General features: G+C 40.6%; 1 protein-coding gene across 1 annotated transcript in view; it reads left to right on the top strand.

Moving 5' to 3' along the window:
• The first annotated feature begins 245 nt into the window (after window positions 1-245).
• The window catches only part of LOC148363234 (metabotropic glutamate receptor 8-like), a 51,262-nt gene continuing 32,737 nt past the window's right edge, over window positions 246-18,770 (top strand). Inside the window, exons 1-3 of the mRNA XM_088340849.1 lie at window positions 246-414; window positions 1,954-2,532; window positions 16,151-16,367. Coding sequence (XP_088196975.1) covers window positions 2,026-2,532; window positions 16,151-16,367 — 724 coding nt within the window. The 5' untranslated portion in view covers window positions 246-414; window positions 1,954-2,025. The remainder of the gene's footprint in view (window positions 415-1,953; window positions 2,533-16,150; window positions 16,368-18,770) is intronic.

Here is an 18,770-nt window from a genome sequence, read left to right as displayed (position 1 = left end):
GTTTGATTTGCAATCTTGTCTGTTTTATAGTCTGTCATTTCACCGGCAGAGGGCAGCCAAGGCAAGGATTTCCCCCGAGAGTCTAAGCCCCTCCCATAAACCAAATGATGCAACTGCAGCATTTCCCCTGTGGAGGGCGCCAACTCGGCTCTGAATTCCCCCCCCCCCCCTCTTTTCCCGCGACTAAAGCCACCTGTGAACGCGCGCGTCCGGCAGCGTGCGCGCGCAAGATTTCGCTCCATCCACCCACGCGCGTGCACGAGCCAGGCAGTCTTCCAGCACGCAGTCAACCAGGGAAGTCTTCTCTCATCTTTATTTATTAGTATTATTATTATTATTTTGGCGCGCATTTTGTTTGGTGGCGGGAAAAAGGAAAAGGATATACGGCGCGGGAAACTCCGGCGGACAAGACAAGTACGTGAACGCACCACGCGTCAATTCTTAAATGCACGAAAAAGGGATTTTAATCGCGTGACGTCATTTGGAAGTACTTGTGACCTCATTGATGTCCTTTGGCAGGAATGTAGTTATTACTGCAACATTTTGAATCCTGTTACTTGTATTCTTTATCCTCTGCAAAGAACTACTAACTACCGGTACTATTGGAGCATAGTGAGCTAAAAATCTCCACACTGCCCCCTGGTGGTGAAAGCAAACAAAGTTGACAAAAATGGGCACTTAATTTAAATAGTATATGAAATTTGTGCATTAGCGACCATTGGCTAGCATTTAACAGCTGGTTTCCTTGTGTCTTGATTTTTTTCTCTGATAAAATAAAATAGAACCCCTTGTGGTGTAAAAGCACTTCCATTTATTTACTCGTAAACAATTTTGATTCAAATAATAGGCAATTCAGAATCAAGCACCTGGTGCTTGTCATTTTCCCTTTTTTTCCACCGTTTCCCTCTCTAGCTGCTCCTGTGTCGTCCTTCAAGGTCATTCGCCTTCAAATTCTACCCATGCTAGCTAATGTCTAAGTTTCATTATTCAAGCGTTTTCTACGGTTTCATTCCCTAGCCAAAATGAGTGGCTAGTGGCTAAAATTTTCCATTGTTATTGTTAGCTAGTCCTGCAAGCGATGTCGTTGAGTATAATGATTCAGGCATCTGAAATAAATTCTACAAACTTTTTCCCTTACTGTTTCTTTCTCTAGCCACGCAACATGCTATAGCTTGCTGCTAGCTGCTTGTATTGTTAGCTGCAGCTTCTTTGTCCTTCAATGTCATTTGCCATGCACAAAATCCAAGATTCTAGCATTTTCCACTTTTGTCCACTGTTTCTTTCTTTAGCCACACCAGTTAGCCACTTGGCTGCCAGTTATTGCTCGCCTTTATTGTTTACATTTAGCTGTTCCTGCTTGGTCCTTTAGGGTCCCTTGCTTATCCCATCTGAGTTCTGTGATTGAGGCTTTTTCCTTCTCTAGCCACTCATGATACCCACTTAACGCCTCGGCCGAGTCATACCTAAGACTTATAACATTGGTAAAATGGCAGCGCCCTCTGTTGGCTGCGGCTGCATCGGCTCGCTACAACGGGTCAGGTGTATCGACATTTCGTTCTGTGTACATTGTTACAAAGAATGACAATACAAAGGAAATTATTATTATTATTATTATTAACTACAGGCCATCACTAGCTGCTATATTTATTATTTTTTATTGTTAGCTGCTCCTTGCTTTGACAACACGTTTTGGACATATATCCTCCCGTTGCTCGTTTTTTCTCTTGGACTTCTCTCAGCGTTGTCTCGCAGGCCTGGTTTTATCTCCGATCTGACTCGCGACCTGCATGTTGGACATTTCTTTTTTAGAAATTACTCTGAACTTTATGGCGGTCCAAATTAAAAAAATCCAACGGGCCAGATCTGGCCCACAGGCTGTATTTTTGGCGTGGTTTCCTTATAACACATGGGGGTAAAAAACAAATTTTCCAAACGTTTTTTGTTTTGTTTTAGGAAGCGCCCCCCTGCCCCATTTCGGTTTGCCCGCCCCCCCATGCCGATTGAGGGCCCCACCCTGGCGGCCAGATGTTGTTGAGCGGGTGCTACCTGCTGCCCCTGCTCATGCTGGAGGGCTTGTGGTCGGCCCCCCCTGAACCCCAGGACCTCTCCAAGGACCCCTCCAAGGACCCCCCCCACTCCATCCGACTGGAAGGCGACCTCATCCTGGGGGGGCTGTTCCCGGTGCACGCCCGAGGGGAGCGGGGGCTGCCCTGCGGACCCCTGAAAAAAGAAAAAGGCGTCCAGCGTCTGGAGGCCATGTTGCTGGCCATCGACCTGATCAACAAGGACCCCCGCCTGCTGCCCAACCTGACCCTGGGGGCCAAGGTGCTGGACACCTGCTCCCGAGACACGCACGCCCTGGAGCAGTCGCTCGCCTTCGTCCAGTCTCTGATGGAGCGCGACGCCGCCGATGTGCGCTGCGTCGGGGGCGGGCTGCCCGTCTTCCACAAACCCGAGCGCGTGGTCGCCGTCATCGGGGCGGCCGCCAGCTCCGTCTCCGTCATGGTCGCCAACGTCCTGCGCCTCTTCCAGGTAAATACCACCCAAAATACCTCTTTGTTACGACGAGCGTTAGCGCGGGGGTGGGTCAAATCACAGCCCGCGGACCACATGCGGCACCTGCAGGCTTTTTAATCCGGCCCGCCGAACAAAAATAGTCAAAATACAGTATAACAGTGAGTTGGATCCCTTAAGCAGACGAGCGGTAGAGGCACCATTTCCTGTGGTGTGTCCTGGGCAAGTACAGCCTGGTGGCGCCCACCCCTCTCCAGGCCAGCATATAATTCCGCCCGGTCTCGAACCGGGGACCTTTCGTGTGTCAGGCAAATGTACGGAAGCACTACTGTATTATGGCAACATATATAATCAAATAAAGTACTACTATAAAATACGACAAAATTCATACAAATCAATACCGATTTTAGTGCTTAAAAACAGGGACTTAAGTCATTTTTTTACTACTTATATTGGTTTTGTACTCATCGATTCCCTGTTTAAGCACTAAATTTGATATTTAGTTTCGTAGTATTACTTGTTTATTTGAGTTATTTTGTAGTATTTATGCAGTCTGATTATTTGTGTGTAATTGTATGTAGTATTTTAGTAGGATTATTTGTAGTATTTTTGTACTATTACAGTCGTTTTAATTTTATATTATTTTCATTGTATTGTGTAGTATTTTCATTGTAATATTTTTGTAGTATTTCCATGGTAGAATGTTCTGGTATATCTGGAGTATCTTGTATTGTATTGAAGCGTTGCTGGAGTTTTATTTTGTAGTATTTTCATAGTATTGTGTAGTATTTCCATCATAGTGTTTTTGTAGTATCTATGTAGTATTTCCATAATTTTGTAGTATATCTGTGATATTTTTGTAGTATAACCGTAGTTGTATTTCAGTATTATTTCTGTCTTAAGCCTTCTGTAGTAGTATTTTTGCATTGTAGTATTTTTTGGTAGTATTTCCATAGTAGGATCTTTGGACTACATTTGTAGTATTTCTATATTTCCGTTTAACATGTTTCATAGTAAAATTTATGTAGTATTTCTGTGGTAATAGCTCTGTAGTTGTATTATTGTAGTGATATTTGTGTGGTATATCTGTCGTATGTTGTAGTATTTTTGAAGCAATTCCGTAGTAGTAGGATTTATGTAGTATAATTTCTCCAGTATTTAAGTATTAGTGTAGTAATATTTTTGTCGTATTTCTATAGTATTTTGTCTTTTTCGAATGAAGGTCAACAATTCATTACTTTTAAGTCCCTTCTTCAGGCACAAAATTTGAAATTTAGTTTTGTAGCAATCTGTACTTTTTTTGCAGTATTTCTGTAGTAGTATTTTGTTTTGTGTACATTTTAATGGTACTTTACTTATTATTAAGCATTCATTTATTATCCTTTTTGACGAGCAAGTTGAAAAAGCCTGCCGGGCCGCGTGTGGCCCGCCAGCCGCGGTTTGCCCACACCAAGATAAAGAATCAACATACTGTGACACCTGATGGAAATGTGCAAAATTCTTAACTTTGGTGGCTAACAGGTAGAAAGAATCAAGATACGGTCACTTGTTAGAACTCCGCCTTTCATTAACAATATCGGCTAATCGCTAAAAAGAAATCAAATTTAGAAAAAAATCAACATACTGTGACTCCTGTTGGAAATGTACACTTACTTAGCATTAATAGCTAATGAGAAAATAATAATAATTAAGCTACTGTGAAACTGGTAGAAAATGTGGGAATGTGCCTCACGTTAGTATTAGCGATTAATAGCAAAAAAAACAAAAAATTAAAATGGGGCTCCCGTGACACTGGTTGGAAATGTGCCCATCATTAGCAATTAGCGGCTAACAGCCAAAAGAAAACAAGAGAATCGAGAAACTATAACGCTTTTTGAGAATGAGCCTATTGTTAGCATTATAAACTAAGGCACCCCACATAAAAATGAAGATAGGTCTACTGTCATTCTTGTCGGAAATCGGCCCATTGTTAGCATTAGCGGCTAACAGAAAAAAGAAATATTCAAGCTACTATGACACAGGTTGGAAATGTGCCCAGTGTTAGCATTAGCTGCTAACAGTAAAAAGAGAAATATTCAATCTACTTTGACACCGGTTGGAAATGTGGCAGACGTTAGCAATAGCGGCTAACAGAAAAAAATGAATGTATAAGCTACTATAACACAGGTTGGAAATGTGCCCAATGTTAGCATTAGCGGCTAACAGAAAAAGGAGAAATATTCAATCTACTATGATACTGCTAGGAAATGTGCGGAACGTTAGCATTAGCGGCTACCAGAAAAAATAAATATTCAATCTACTTTGACACGGGTTGGATATGTGCCAAATTTAGAATTCTATTTTTGACTTAAAAAAGAACAATTTAGTGCTCAATTATTACACACAGTCCCTTTAACAAACTTTTTCTAAAATTAGCTCGTCTGACGTGGCAGATGAGTACATCGTGCTGACACGCTAGTTTGTTTCTTCACGGTCCGGGAAACGTCTCGGTCCCCCTTGGGACCTCGGTGACGTGAGCGCTAGCTTAGAGGCGCTAACAACTGCTAAATCACAAGCCGGGCAATATAATCCTCGACTGGCACCCGAAAACGAGTGCTAAAAACTTACAAGGAAGAATAAAAAAACTTTGTACTTCTCATCAAAATAAGGCAGAACAATATGAAGAAAAAAAGAAATGAAAAGAAAAAAAGGGAAAAAGAAAAAAAAGAGTACAATGGTAAGAAGAAATCAACAAATAAAAGGAAAACCGGAACATAAGGCGAAAAAGAGAAGAATAAACGATTAAAAAAGGAAAAGAAACATTAAAATAATAAAAGAAAATGGGAAAATAGATTAAAAAAGGAAAACCAAGAAAGAAAAAAGATGAAAAAAGGAGAAATGGGACAAAAAAGAAAAAGAGTAATAAAAAGAAAAAAAGGAGAGTAAGGAGAAGATAAACAAAAGAATAAAAAAATCAAGGAAAATAGAGGAAAAAAGGAGTAAAAAAAGAGAAAACGATGAAAATAAATGAAAAAAGAAAAGGGATAAAAGAGAGAGAAGAGAGTAAAAGAACCAAAAAACAGGAAAATAATTTATGAAAAAAATTAAAAGAAAAGGGAAAGAGATATCAAGAAAAGAAAAACTTAAAAGAATAAAAAAAAAAGCAAGAATAAAATAGATAAAATTGAAATTCTTGCAATGGCCACAAGAGGGCACCCTCCTTAGGGATCCCACTAATTTTCTCATTTTACGTTTTTGAACATTATTTTAATTTGTTCTTTTTTTCTTCCTGTTTCTGTCGTTTGATTCGTCGACTGATGTTTTTTGTTGTTGACCTTAGCGCAGGGGTCGGGAACCTTTTTTGCTGAAAGAGCCGAAAAAAACCCCAATTTTAAAATCTAATCCTAGGAGAGCCATATGTATATTTTAATACCAAAAACAGCTAAATGGAAGAGGAAAATCAACGAGTTTATAGTATAATAAGACAGAATTTATTTTGAACAACATTGTAAGTTAATAACAAAAACTAACAATTATTTATAATTATAACAATCAACTGGTCTGCAGGCTGAGGTTTTATTCATATCTGTCCATGTTTACTTGCCCGCTCTGCTTGTTCACCGCTGTCTGAGGCCCTCAGGTCAGCAATTTCTTATCTAAATCGAAGAAGACCAACAATATATACTGGACTGTCTCAGAAAATTAGAATATTGTGATAAAGTTCTTTATTTTCTGTAATGCAATTAAAAAAACAAAAATGTCATACATTCTGGATTCATTACACACCAACTGAACTATTTCAAGCCTTTTATTATTTTAATATTGCTGAATTTGGCCTACAGCTTAAGAAAACTCAAAAATCCTATCTCAAAATATTAGAATACTTCCTCAGACCAAGTAAAAAAATAATTTTATAACAGCAAAACTAAATCAAACATTTGAAAATGTCCATTGATGCACTCAGTACTTGGTTGGGAATCCTTTTGCACGGATTACTGCATCAATCCGGCGTGGCATGGAGGCAATCAGCCTGTGGCATTGCTGAGGTGTTATTGATGCCCAGGATGCTTCGATAGCGGCCTTCAGCTCATTTGCATTTGCAGGTCTGGTGTCTTTCATCTTCTTCTTAACTATACCCCACAAATTCTCGATGGGGTTCAGGTCAGGGGAATTAGCAGGCCAATGATGCCATGGTCAGTGCACCAGTTACTGGTGGTTTTGACACTGTGGGCAGGTGCCAGATCATGCTGGAAAATGAAATCCTCATCTCCATAGAGCTTTTCAGCAGATGGAAGCATGTAGTGCTCTAAAATCTCTTGGTACACAGTTGCATTTACTCTGGACTTGATGAAACACAGTGGACCAACACCAGCAGCTGACATGGCTCCCCAAACCATTGCTGACTGTGGGAACTTCACACTGGATTTCAAGCAACTTGGATTTTGCGCCTCTCCAGCCTTTCTCCAGACTCTGGCGCCTTGACTTCCAAATGAAATGCAAAACTTGCTTTCGTCTGAAAAGAGGACTTTGGACCACTCTGCAACTGTCCAGTGCTTCTTCTCCATAGCCCAATTCAGACTCTTCTTCCGTTGTCTTGAGTTCAGAAGTGGCTTGACCATGGGAATACGGCTATTGTAGCCCATTTCCCGGACACGTCTGTGAACCGTGACTTTTGATACCTGGACTCCAGCTTCAGCCCACTGTCTTTGAAGCTCCCCCAAATTCTGGAAGCGGCTCTTCTTCACAATTTTGTTAAGGCTGCGGTCATCTCTCTTGGTTGTGCAGCGTTTCCGGCCACATTTTTCCCTTCCAACAGACTTTTTGTGGATATGCTTTGAAACTGCACTCTGTGAACAGCCTGCTCTTTGAGAAATTTCTTTTTGTGTCTTACCCTCCTGATGGAGGGTATCAATGATGGTCCTCTGGACAGCAGTCAGATCAGCAGTCTTCCCCATACTTGTGATTTAGTTTACTGAACCAAGCTGAGTGTTTTTAAGGCTCAGGAAACCTCGAAAGGTGTTTCGAGTTAATTAGATGATTCAGGTGATTAGTTGAATAGCCTACTTGTATACTTTTTCATGATATTCTAATATTTTGAGATAGGATTTTTGAGTTTTCTTAAGCTGTAGGCCAAATTCAGCAATATTAAAATAATAAAAGGCTTGAAATAGTTCAGTTGATGTGTAATGAATCCAGAATGTATGACATTTTAATTTTTTTAATTGCATTACAGAAAATAAAGAACTTTATCAACAATATTCTAATTTTCTGAGACAGTCCAGTATATTATAATAAAACTCTGTTATAACATGTTGTTCAAAATAAAATTAAAGGTATTTATTAATAAGAAAAGTACTTCTGACTTACTATTAATGCGACTTTTGGTGTTGCATGGTTTTGCTGATGGCTTTGTAGTCCGGTTGATAGGTGGTGAGGTTCAGCTTCATGCAGGCGTTTAGGCTTCCATCTTTTAAACGTGATCGCAGGTTGGTTTTGATGTGTTTTAGGTGTGAGAACGACTGTTAGCATGCAAAAGTAGATCCAAACATGGTCAATACAGCAAGTGCCTCCTGATGTAGAATACAGTGAAAGCTGAGGATGGGTCTGTTCTCCTGCTCACGAAGCAGCACTACAAATCCTCTGTTTTTCCCCACCATGCACGGAGCACCATCGGTACACACAGAAATAAGTTTATCCATTGGTAGATTCTTTTCATTTGCAAACTCCATGAAAGACTTGAATAAATTCTCTCCTCTCGTTGTCCCTTTTAGTGGCAAAACGGCAAGACTTTCCTCACGCAGCGAGTCACCGTCAACATAGCGTGCAATAATACTGAACTGGGATAAATGACTGACATCTGTTGATTCATCCAAAGCGAGGGAAAAAAACTCCGCTGCATTTATGTCATTCACTTGTTTTTATCTCCACTTGATTCGACATCACAGCACAGTTCTTGCTGAAAGAGGCATATCTTTTATCCGTTTGATTATTTTATCTTTATCCTTAACGTCGTCAAAAAGCTCGTTGGCCACATAAAGCATGAATGATTTGGCATAATCGCCATCTGTAAACGGCCTCCCGCTCCTCACAATTGCTAAAGAACCAGCAAAGCTAGCAGAGTTAAAATCACCTTGTTTGGCCCATACACAGAGCTGCTGCTGACTAGCCTGGACTGTGGAAAGTAGTTCTTGACAGGCCTTCTTTCTGTTGTCTCCCACTGGATATTTCGCTGAAAATGTGGCATGGCGTGTGTCGAAGTGTCTCTTTATATTTGACCGTTTCATCAAGGAAATTTTATCATTGCATATAAGACACACTGCACAACCTGCTCTCTCAATAAAGGCAAATTGCTCTGCCCATTCCTGCTGAAACGTACGGTAATCTTCATCTTTTTTCCTTTTCGTCATCTTCTTGATTAGAAGGGTTCACTCTGCATAAAAAAGCTAACCAAAAACGAGGAAATATTACTTCTTTGCTTCAAAATGACTTGTGCAGATTGTTGTAAATTATCCATTAAAATTAGACTTTCCGGGTAGCGGACCCTCCCGCTCACCGGAGAACAGATTGGCTCTTAGCTGCGTGCCTGAACGAAAAGTTGCAGGTGAAAATATATATAAATTAAAATGTGTCTATTTATTTATTTTTTTGGACATGGGTTTTTCTGACTTTATTATTATTTATTTTGCTAAAGTAACATTATTAGTAAAATTATTGATTGATTTGTTTCGTTCAGAAATTTTCAGAGAGCCAGATGCCGTCATCAAAAGAGCCATATATGGCTCCCGAGCCATAGGTTCCCGACCCCTGCCTTAGCGCCTTTAGCGCTCAAGCTAAGCGCCGCCTCCGCCGCCCACTCGTTTTTCCGGCCGTCACGTCTCAGCACGTCATCGTCCGCTGTGGCCCTGGGGCCAAATAGTGACCGGCCCCCTCCTCCGTTCCTGCCGGTGCAAGTTGTGACATTAGCACGACGCTAACGCTAACGGAGACGGCTGCCGGCTGCTCGTCGGGCGCCATCGAGTCCCGAGCGTGACCCCAAAATGTCAACGCGATTCGCTTTGCATTTTCCTCCGACGCGGCGCCGTCTTTGACGTGATGCCTTTGAACGCAACACTGGCGGTGACATCATCGGCCAGTCTTTGGCGCTCCACAATGTTGTGGTCGTACTCTGAAAAAGTCAGATTCTCTGTGCTGCGGATGTCAGTTTAAAATATCTGATAATGCAATGATCTAGATTTCGTTAGACAATTCCTTGCCACTAGGTTTTGGATTTTGCTTAAAAATCCACTCCACAATGTTGTGAGTGAGCTTCATATTAAATGGTTTTGCTCACAATGTTGTGAATATCGGAAAAATGAACTCCTTTGTGGATGCAGTTCGACAATATTGTGGATGTTGATCGGAAAGTAGAATCCACAAAGTTGTGGGCTTCAGCTATTCAAGCAGAGGAAATATATTGTGCAGGTCCACCTAATTGGTATAATGGCGGCGCCCTCTGGCTGCGGCTGCATCGACCCGCTACAACGGGTCAGGTGTATCGACATTTCGTTCTGTGTACATTGTTACAAAGAATGACAATACAAAGGAAATTATTATTATTATTATTATTATGTTGCGGTCATAATTTAAAATGTCTGATTCTCAATGTTGTGGATTTTGATTTAAAATCGGACTCTACGTTTTGGAAGTAGATGGACAATTTCTCGGCACAATGTTGGGGTTTTTGCATGAAAAATCCACTCCACAGTGTTGTGGTTAGCCTTTGCACGAAATAGTCCGAATCACAATGTTGTGAATATCGGAAAAAATGAAATCTTTTGTGAATGCAATTTGACAAGTCCGTTCCTCGATGTTGTCGATGTTGATCGGAAAGTAGAATCCACAACGTGGTGGAATCATAACTTTTCTGTTTTATGGATGGACCCTGTCATGTTGTGGATTTAATTTGATATTTTCTTTTAACAACGTTGTGGATTTTGCTTGAAAAAAATCAACTCCACAATGTTGTGTGTGCAACTCACATTTAAAAAAAAAAGTCAAGCTCACAATGTCATCACTATAGATTAAGTTATTATCACTGGGAATAATGTTCCTCAATATTGTGGATTATAGGCGAAAAGTAGACTCCACAATGTTGTCAATTTCAGCTATAATTATTATACCACGTAGTGATGACTTCACGTCGCGCTGTCCCGGCGCCGATCGAAGGCGACGCGTCACATCGAGCTCTCATAGTTTTCTTCATTTTATCGCTTTTCTTTATCTCTACAACCTACTCTATCGTGCAATATTCTAGAGAGGAACTACTGTTACTACGCCCTGTGGATATTACGCCTTTTAACCCCTCACTTTTATCGGATATTGACAATTTTAATGCTGAAATTAGGAACGAGAGCCGTCGGGTCGAACCCGTAAACGTGAAGAAGAGGTGGATTATTGATGAAAGCCAGAAGAAGAAATGGACGTACTCCTATTCCTAGTATAGTGCTTGCTAACGTTCAGAGGCTTAACTGATGAGTTGTTTATGAAGATACATACCCAGAAAGATTTCCGTGATTGTAACGTTCTTTTTTTTCTGAAACTTGGCTAAACCATCACATCCCGATTCCCTGGTCCAGTCGCCGGGATTTACGATTTTCACAGGTTCAGATCAGATTCAGATCAGATTCAGATATACTTTATTGTCATTCTAGTACACGTGTATACAGAACGAAATGTCGATACATCTGACCCGCACAGTTTCCTTGAATGTACAGATATAAATAAAATGTTGAATTGAGTTGGAGTATTGAAGAACTAATAATATACTAAATAATTATGGCTATGTATAGTATTATACAATAGTGCAAAGAGTGCAAGAGTAGCTGCTAACCAGATGTGCAAAATGGGCAGTCAGGTAAACAAGTCACTGTACAGTAACAATAACACTGTAGTACGATAGTGCAGAGGAGAACAGAAGTGCAAAGGAGTGGCTAGGTATATAGAACTCCTAGTAGTGCAAAATACAAAACTGACAAACAGATGTACAGATTAGCAGCAGTATAGACTTACTATGTGTGTGATTGACCATTTAACAGTCTAATGGCCAGGGGGACAAAACTATTGCAGAACCTGGTGGTCCTGCACCGCACACTGCAGTACCTCTTCCCAGAGGCTAGCAGAGTGAACAGTCCATGATGGGGGTGAGAGGGGTCCCTAATGATGTTCTTGGCTCGGGATAGGCAGCGCTTCTGGCCAATGTTCTGAATGGAGGGGAGAGAAGTCCCAATGATTTTCTCTGCTGTCCTCATCACCCTCCTCACACTCCCCCAGTCCGAGGCACTGCAGCCTCCACACCACACAGGGATACAGCTGGTCAGGATGCTCTCTATGGTGCCCCTGTAGAATGTGATGAGGGTGGGTGGGGGCAGGTGGGCTCTCCTCATCCTCTGCAGGAAGTACAGGATCGGGACACAGATATCACAGGTAAATCCCGAGGAGGCGGAGTGAGTTTTTTGGTGAACGACAGCTGGTTTACGGATGCTCGGATTATATCCAGTGTTTGTTCTGCTGATTTGGAATATGTGACCATTAAATGCAGGCCTTTCTATCTTCCTCGTGATTTCTCATCAGTGACCCTCACCGCAGTATATATCCACCCCAGGGACGACGTCGATGTTGCACTAAAAGGATTAGCAAGCGCTATATCCAAGTACGAAAACAAGGATCCCAACACCCTATCCATAGTATTAGGTGATTTCAACCCGGCCAATCTTCGTTCCGTACTACCAAACTATAAACAACAAGTCACATGCCCAACCCGTGGTGACAAGATCCTCGACCACTGTTATTGTCCAGTGAAGCAGGCGTACAAATCTGTCAACCCGTCAAGTCTGGGGAATTCCGATTACTCCACGGTACTACTCATACCCGCCTACAAACAACAGCTCAAGCAAGTTCCACCTACCAAACGTACCCATCTGACCTGGTCACCAGCTGATGTGGATAAACTGCGTAGATATTTGAAGTGCACGGACTGGAGAGTACTCAAACACGGGAATGACATTAACGAGTACACGGACACGGTGTCGGATTTCGTACGTTTCTACCAGGAGCTCAGTCTACCTCCTACGTCCAAAACTCGGTACTCCAATTCAAAACCATGGTTCAACAAGTCCATCCGGAAATTGATTGTTGCCAAGGACTCGGACCCCGATGCTTACCGCCAAGCAAAATCAGCGTTGACAAAGGGTGTTAAGGCCGCCAAACGTTCATAGGGTAGAGGTACAATTCGACACTCAGGACTCCAGAGCTCTATGGTCAAACTTGAAGCTCATAACTCAGTACAAAGGACCAAAGAAGACTATTGGTAATGTGGACGCTACTCTACCCAATCAGCTCAATGACTTTTATGCCCGATTTGACAAGGACAATAGTAGTACTCCAGTGCCAGCCCCGAGGACGACAATCCTTTGATCATCATTGAAGAGGAGGTAAAACGTGATTTCGGTAGGTTGAAAGAGAGGAAATCACCAGGCCCCGATAAACTCTCACCCCGCCTTCTCAAAGAGTGTGCTTCTCAACTTGCCCCTGTCTTTCCTGGTATTTTCAAATGGTCTTTGAGTTCTGCTACTGTACCCTCGTGTTGGAAGCGCACTACCGGTCCCGAAGAAGAACAATGTCTCATGTTTGAACGATTATAGACCCATAGCACTCACGTCCGTGATCATGAAAACTTTCGAGAAGATCGTATTGAAATTCTACCATCAAATCTAGATCCGTACCAATTTGAGTATCGTGCTAATAGAAGTGTAGATGATGCCATTTCAATTTGTATTCATGAGATTCTAAGTCATCTTGAGCATAGGAATTCATACGTAAGGGTTTTATTCATTGATTTTAGTTCGGCTTTCAACACTATCATTCCTTCTAAACTGCATTTTAAAGTTCTTCATGACCTCAATTTTCCCGTTTTACTATCAAATTGGATTTAAGATTTCCTTCTCAATAGAGAACAGTCCATTCGCATTGGTGAGAAAGATTCATGTTCTATTGTCCTCAACACTGGTATGCCTCAGGGCTGTCCATTGTCTTCAACTTTGTTTTCCCTATTTACACATGATTGTCAACCCAATTCTGACCATTCACTATTCGCTAAATATGCGACACCACGGTTACTGGGTTTATTTCAAATGGAGACGAAACTGAGTACCCAGCAGAAATTGATTCACTTTCCACCTGGCGTCATGAGAGTAATCTGCTATTGAATGTAGGTAAAATTAAGGAGATGATAATAGATTTCCGTACTAAGCCTCCCCCTCATGTGCCACTGTCAATTAATAGTAGTGAGGTGAAACTGGTCCATTCATTCAAGTTTCTGGGTACTTACTTGTCAGCTGACCTCACATAGACTGTCAATGCTACTGATATTCTAAAGTCAGCCAGACAAAGGCTCTACTTCCTTCGTCAACCCAAATCATTCGGAGTCCGTCAATCCATTCTAGTCAATTTTTATCGTGCTATCATTGAATCTGTTTTAACTAGGTCAAAAACAGTTTGGTTTGGTCGCGTCAATCAGAAAGAATTGTCCAAGATGGAATCAGTAGTGAGGACGGCAGAGGAAATAATAGGTACTGGCCTCCCGTCCCTGCAAAGTATCTACATCGATCGAACTAGAAAACGGACACTAAAAATTATAGACGATCCCAGTCACCCTGCTCGCAGGTACTTTGATTACCTGCCGTCAGGTCGCCGTCTTCGCTCCATTGCGAGCAAGACTTCACGTCTTAAAGAGAGTTTTTACCCTTCCGCTATCCGTATGTTCAACGAGATTTGATTTAGGTTATTATGTATAGTATTATTATGCCAACGGCGTTCCTCCGTCCTATTCTACTAGTCTTGTTATTTACATATTCTTTCTTTTTAAACTATTCTGTATAATTACCTTGTATTATACACTACAATATCTTTTTTACTCTATTTTTTTATTCTTTTAAGTCTATTATTTTATCATTATTGAGTTTTCGCGTGTCAAATGATTTCTTGTATATATCATGTTTATGGTTTATACTGGCTGAATAAATAAATACAATACAATACAATACAAAAAAATAGACAGTGTTGTGGTCATAGTTTGAAAAGTCAAGCTCACAACGTTGTTGATTATAACTGAAATAACTCGACAAAAGTAGCTGCAAATATGTACAAGATACTCTATTCCTAGCACCTTGTTCAAAGATTATGTTATATTTGGACTTATCACCAAAAAACGAGTGCTAAATGCAAAACGGAAGAAGACATAATACAGAGAGTAGACTCCAAGCCAACTTGGAACTTTTGAAAAGAGGAAAGGAATAAGAAAATAGAAAAGAAATGGAAGAAAAAGAACAGAGGAGAAAAAAATATGAAAAGAAAAAAGAGAGAGAATTGTTTATTTTCCCGTTTTTCTCTTTTTTTCTTTTGAATTCCTTTCTTTTCTATCTTTACTTTTTTCTTTCTTTTTCTCCATTTTATGTTTTTTTTCTCCCTGTCATGGTTGCCATGGCGCCCAATTGGCCCTGCCCGTGGGATGCCAGCTGCAGCTCATTGACATATTGGCTTTCTGTCTATTTAAGCTCAGTGCTCTCACTCACCCTTTGTCAGTCTGTCAACAAACCTCTGCCCCACAAGTCGTGGGTTTTGACTTGGTCCTGTTTCCTGTTGGTATTCCCTGTCCGGTATTGTTCCCGTTTATTTTTGGCCTGTTTAATATTGGTTTTTAGTTTCGTTCCCGTCTATTTTTGTCCTGTTTATTATACTCTCCAGTTTTCGTTCCCGTTTAGTTTGTCTTGTTTATTTTCGATATCCTGTTTCATGATCACTCCTGTCCCGCCCCATCCTGTCCGGTATCGACCCCATCTGTCCGATATCTACTCGGGCAATTGGTATCGATCTCGTCAACCTCTGGCTTCCTATCATTTCACGCCAGACCGCTGCCTAACGTGCATGACTCCCCATTTCCTGTAAAATAAAAGGCTTGTGTGAGAAACGTCACGCGTTTTGGTCCTGATCCTGTTCTGGTTCGTGACACTCCCCTATTTTATCTTATTTTTTGCCTCTTTTTTTTTTTATTTCTTCTTTTCTATTTTTTATTCCTCTAAAAGAAATCTTCCTTCCCTTTATCTGTCTTTCTTTGAGAAAGGCTGGCTAAAAACGGGAGCAAAAATGCTGCTTTTTGCTCCCTTTCAGTCTCTGTAGGTTCTTACTCTTCTTTGGACTCATTTTTGCTTGCATGACACATGACAGTGACACCCAGTGGACAAATATAAAACACTGTCCCTTTAAGAAGATCGCAATGTTTTTATCAGTGCTGTCTTTGTGGTAAAGCGGAGCTTTAGGGGCCCCAAACTCAACTGAGTTTGAGAGCCCCGATGTAATGAGTTGCCAACACTTTCGATAATCGATTCTAATCGATGTTATCGATTGGTTGTTGCAGCCCCATTGTTGTCTTAAACATGGTTGTTAAAAACGACATTGGCATTTTGCGGTCGAATGATCTGAAGGCTGCAGATCAGATGGCGGGCACAAGAATTGCGTCCAGGCGGTCCCGCACTTCAAATTTCCGCTTGTTTTTGTTAGCGCTATAAGATGTCGTAAGCTAGCAACGGTAGGCATAACGTCCGTTGTCCCCTGTCTTCGACAGATCCCTCAAATCAGCTACGCCTCCACGGCCCCGGAGCTTAGCGACAACAGCCGCTACGACTTTTTCTCCCGGGTGGTCCCCCCGGACTCGTACCAGGCCCAGGCTATGTTGGACATCGTGACTTCCTTGGGATGGAACTACGTCTCCACGCTCGCCTCCGAAGGAAACTACGGCGAAAGCGCCGTTGACGCCTTCCTGCACTTCGCCAGGGAGTCAGGTACTCCCGCCAGGATCCTCTCGCTAGCAAACTAGCATGAGCGGTTAGCGTCTGCTACGGTTGCATGGAACGGCAATGCTAGCTCCTGAAGCAACAGAAAGCGCTCAATCGATTCTAATTGCTAACTCAACGGTAACACCAAGTGGAGCTAATGTGTCAGCAAAATTATGGACTTTAAGATATTTGATCTTTCTGTGCTTCATGATATTGTAAAAAAAGTCGATTGACCTTATATGCCATTGCCCGAACTACCTCCCACAATGCCTTTCCTTTCATTTCGTTCAGAATATTGTGTTTTTTGTCATGACTTCCCAAGTTGGATTTAAAAATGTGTTTTTGTAGTGTATTTATTCAGTCAGAGTTCTAAGGTTCGCAGAGATGCTAAAGAGAGAAGCAAAACCATGATAACTATGAAAACGAAATTTGCAATTGCTAGTGGAGTTAGCGGCTGTGTCCGTAAACCCATGACTGGTAACTGAAAAAAGAATTGAATGAGCTTTATGTGCTTCATAATCAAGTATACAAAGAAAATATATCTTTGAAACTAAACAATTTCATGATACAGCAACCCCACCCTAAATCCAATATGCAATTAGCTTAACTACCTCCCACAATGCCTTTCCCTTCGTTCAATTCTGAATTTTGTGTGGTTTGTCCTGACTTTCCAAGTTGAATTCAATACTGTATTTTTAGAGTGTATTTATTCAGAATGGGTTCCAAGGTTTGCAGTGTTGCTAAAAGGAGAAACAAAGCCATGATAACTATGGAAACAAAGTTTGCGGTTATCAAGAAATATAAAGAAAGCGTCCACATGGCTGCCCTCGCTAAGTTGCATGGCCATCCCTAATTGAGGATCAGGATAATTGAAAAAAGGAATTAGTATTTGTATTTTTTGTACTGTATTTATTTGCTACCAGTCCCAAGGCTTGCAGTGGTGCTAAAGCAGAAGCAAAAACATGCTAACCATGGAAACAAAGCTTGCAATTCTTACGAAATATGAAGAAAGGACATTAAAGGCTACTCTCGTTAAGTTTTGTTGTTTTTAATGTTTTTATTTGGGGTACCGGGGGTTTAAATCACATTGGCTAGCTAGCAAAGGTTTCTGTCCTCCGCTATACTTCAATTTCACTTTGCAATCCCCACCTCAGAATGCATTCTTGTCGTATCCTGAGGTTTTGCAGTACAAATACTAGATGGCATCACGCTGTAACTTCTAGCATAGAAGCACGATAGCCTTTAGCTTGCTAGCCGCTAATCCTCGATCACAGCCACTCGAGCGTGAATGAAACGGAAGCTCTCCGGGAAGAAAATCCCTTCGTTTGAAGAGCTTTTTTGTGTAAAGATCTGAGAAAATAGGAAGAGGATCGAGTGTTTCAAGTTTTTCGCTTCAAATCGGAACTTCGGAGGACAAATACTGGGTATAAAAATCAATGTTGGTCTACTTTTAGCGCTAATATGCTAACAAAAGACACGCAACCTCTATTTGCTTGGAGCAAAAAGGGCTAAAGGTGACTAAGTGTGTCCCAATTATTTTTTCTTTGTCTTTGTTTTTCTGGAGGAAAATCTATGCAAGCAACTACATCTTATACTTGTTTTCATTCAGATCAGTTTCATCAAATTGGTTTTATACAATCACAATTAAAGCAAACTGTTACATAAGCTTTTGTTTGAAACACTTAAATAATATTTTGTTTTACAGTATTACTAAAGTTGTATTTTTGTTGTAAGTAGTATTTTTGTAGTATTTACATACTAGACCTTCTTTGTAGTTTTCTAGTAATGTTCCCTTTTCAGAATATAAGAAGTAAAGTAAAATAAGAAATTAAATTTGATATATAGTTTCGGTGTACTACTGAAGTTGTATTTTTGTCGTAATCGAGTAGTAAAATTTTTGTATTATTTCTGCAGTATTCTGTATTAGAATTATTGAAGTATTTCTGTAGTAGTGTTTTTGCAGTTTTTGTGTAGATTTTTCATAGTATTTCTGTAGTAGTATGTCTGTATTACAGTATTACTGTAGTAGTATTTTTGTAGTATTTGTGCAGTAAGATTTTTGTAGTATTTCTGTAGTATGACTTCTACAGTATTCTGTAGTATGATTTTTGAAGTTTTTCTGTTGTAGTATTTATGTTGTAGTATTTTTGCAGTTTTTGTGTAGAATTGTCATCGTATTTCTGTAGTAGTATATCTGTATTACAGTATTACTGGAGTAGTATTTGTGTTGTAAGATTTTTGTAGTATTTTCGTAGTATGACTTCTGTAGTATTTTTTGCAGTATTTTTGTAGAATTGTCATGGTATTTCTGTTGTCTGTATAACAGTATTATTGTAGTAGTATTTTATATATCTGTTATATTTTGAGCTTTTTTGTTCGTCAGACCAGTTTAAAGAGCCTGACGGGCCG

This window comes from Urocampus carinirostris, chromosome 7 (genome assembly GCF_059441175.1).
Source record: "Urocampus carinirostris isolate Australia breed hairy pipefish chromosome 7, RoL_Ucar_1.0, whole genome shotgun sequence".
Taxonomy (NCBI): Eukaryota; Metazoa; Chordata; class Actinopteri; order Syngnathiformes; family Syngnathidae; genus Urocampus; species Urocampus carinirostris.
The sequence above is the reverse complement of the archived record's forward strand: the minus strand, read 5'-3'. Positions and strand labels throughout refer to the sequence as shown.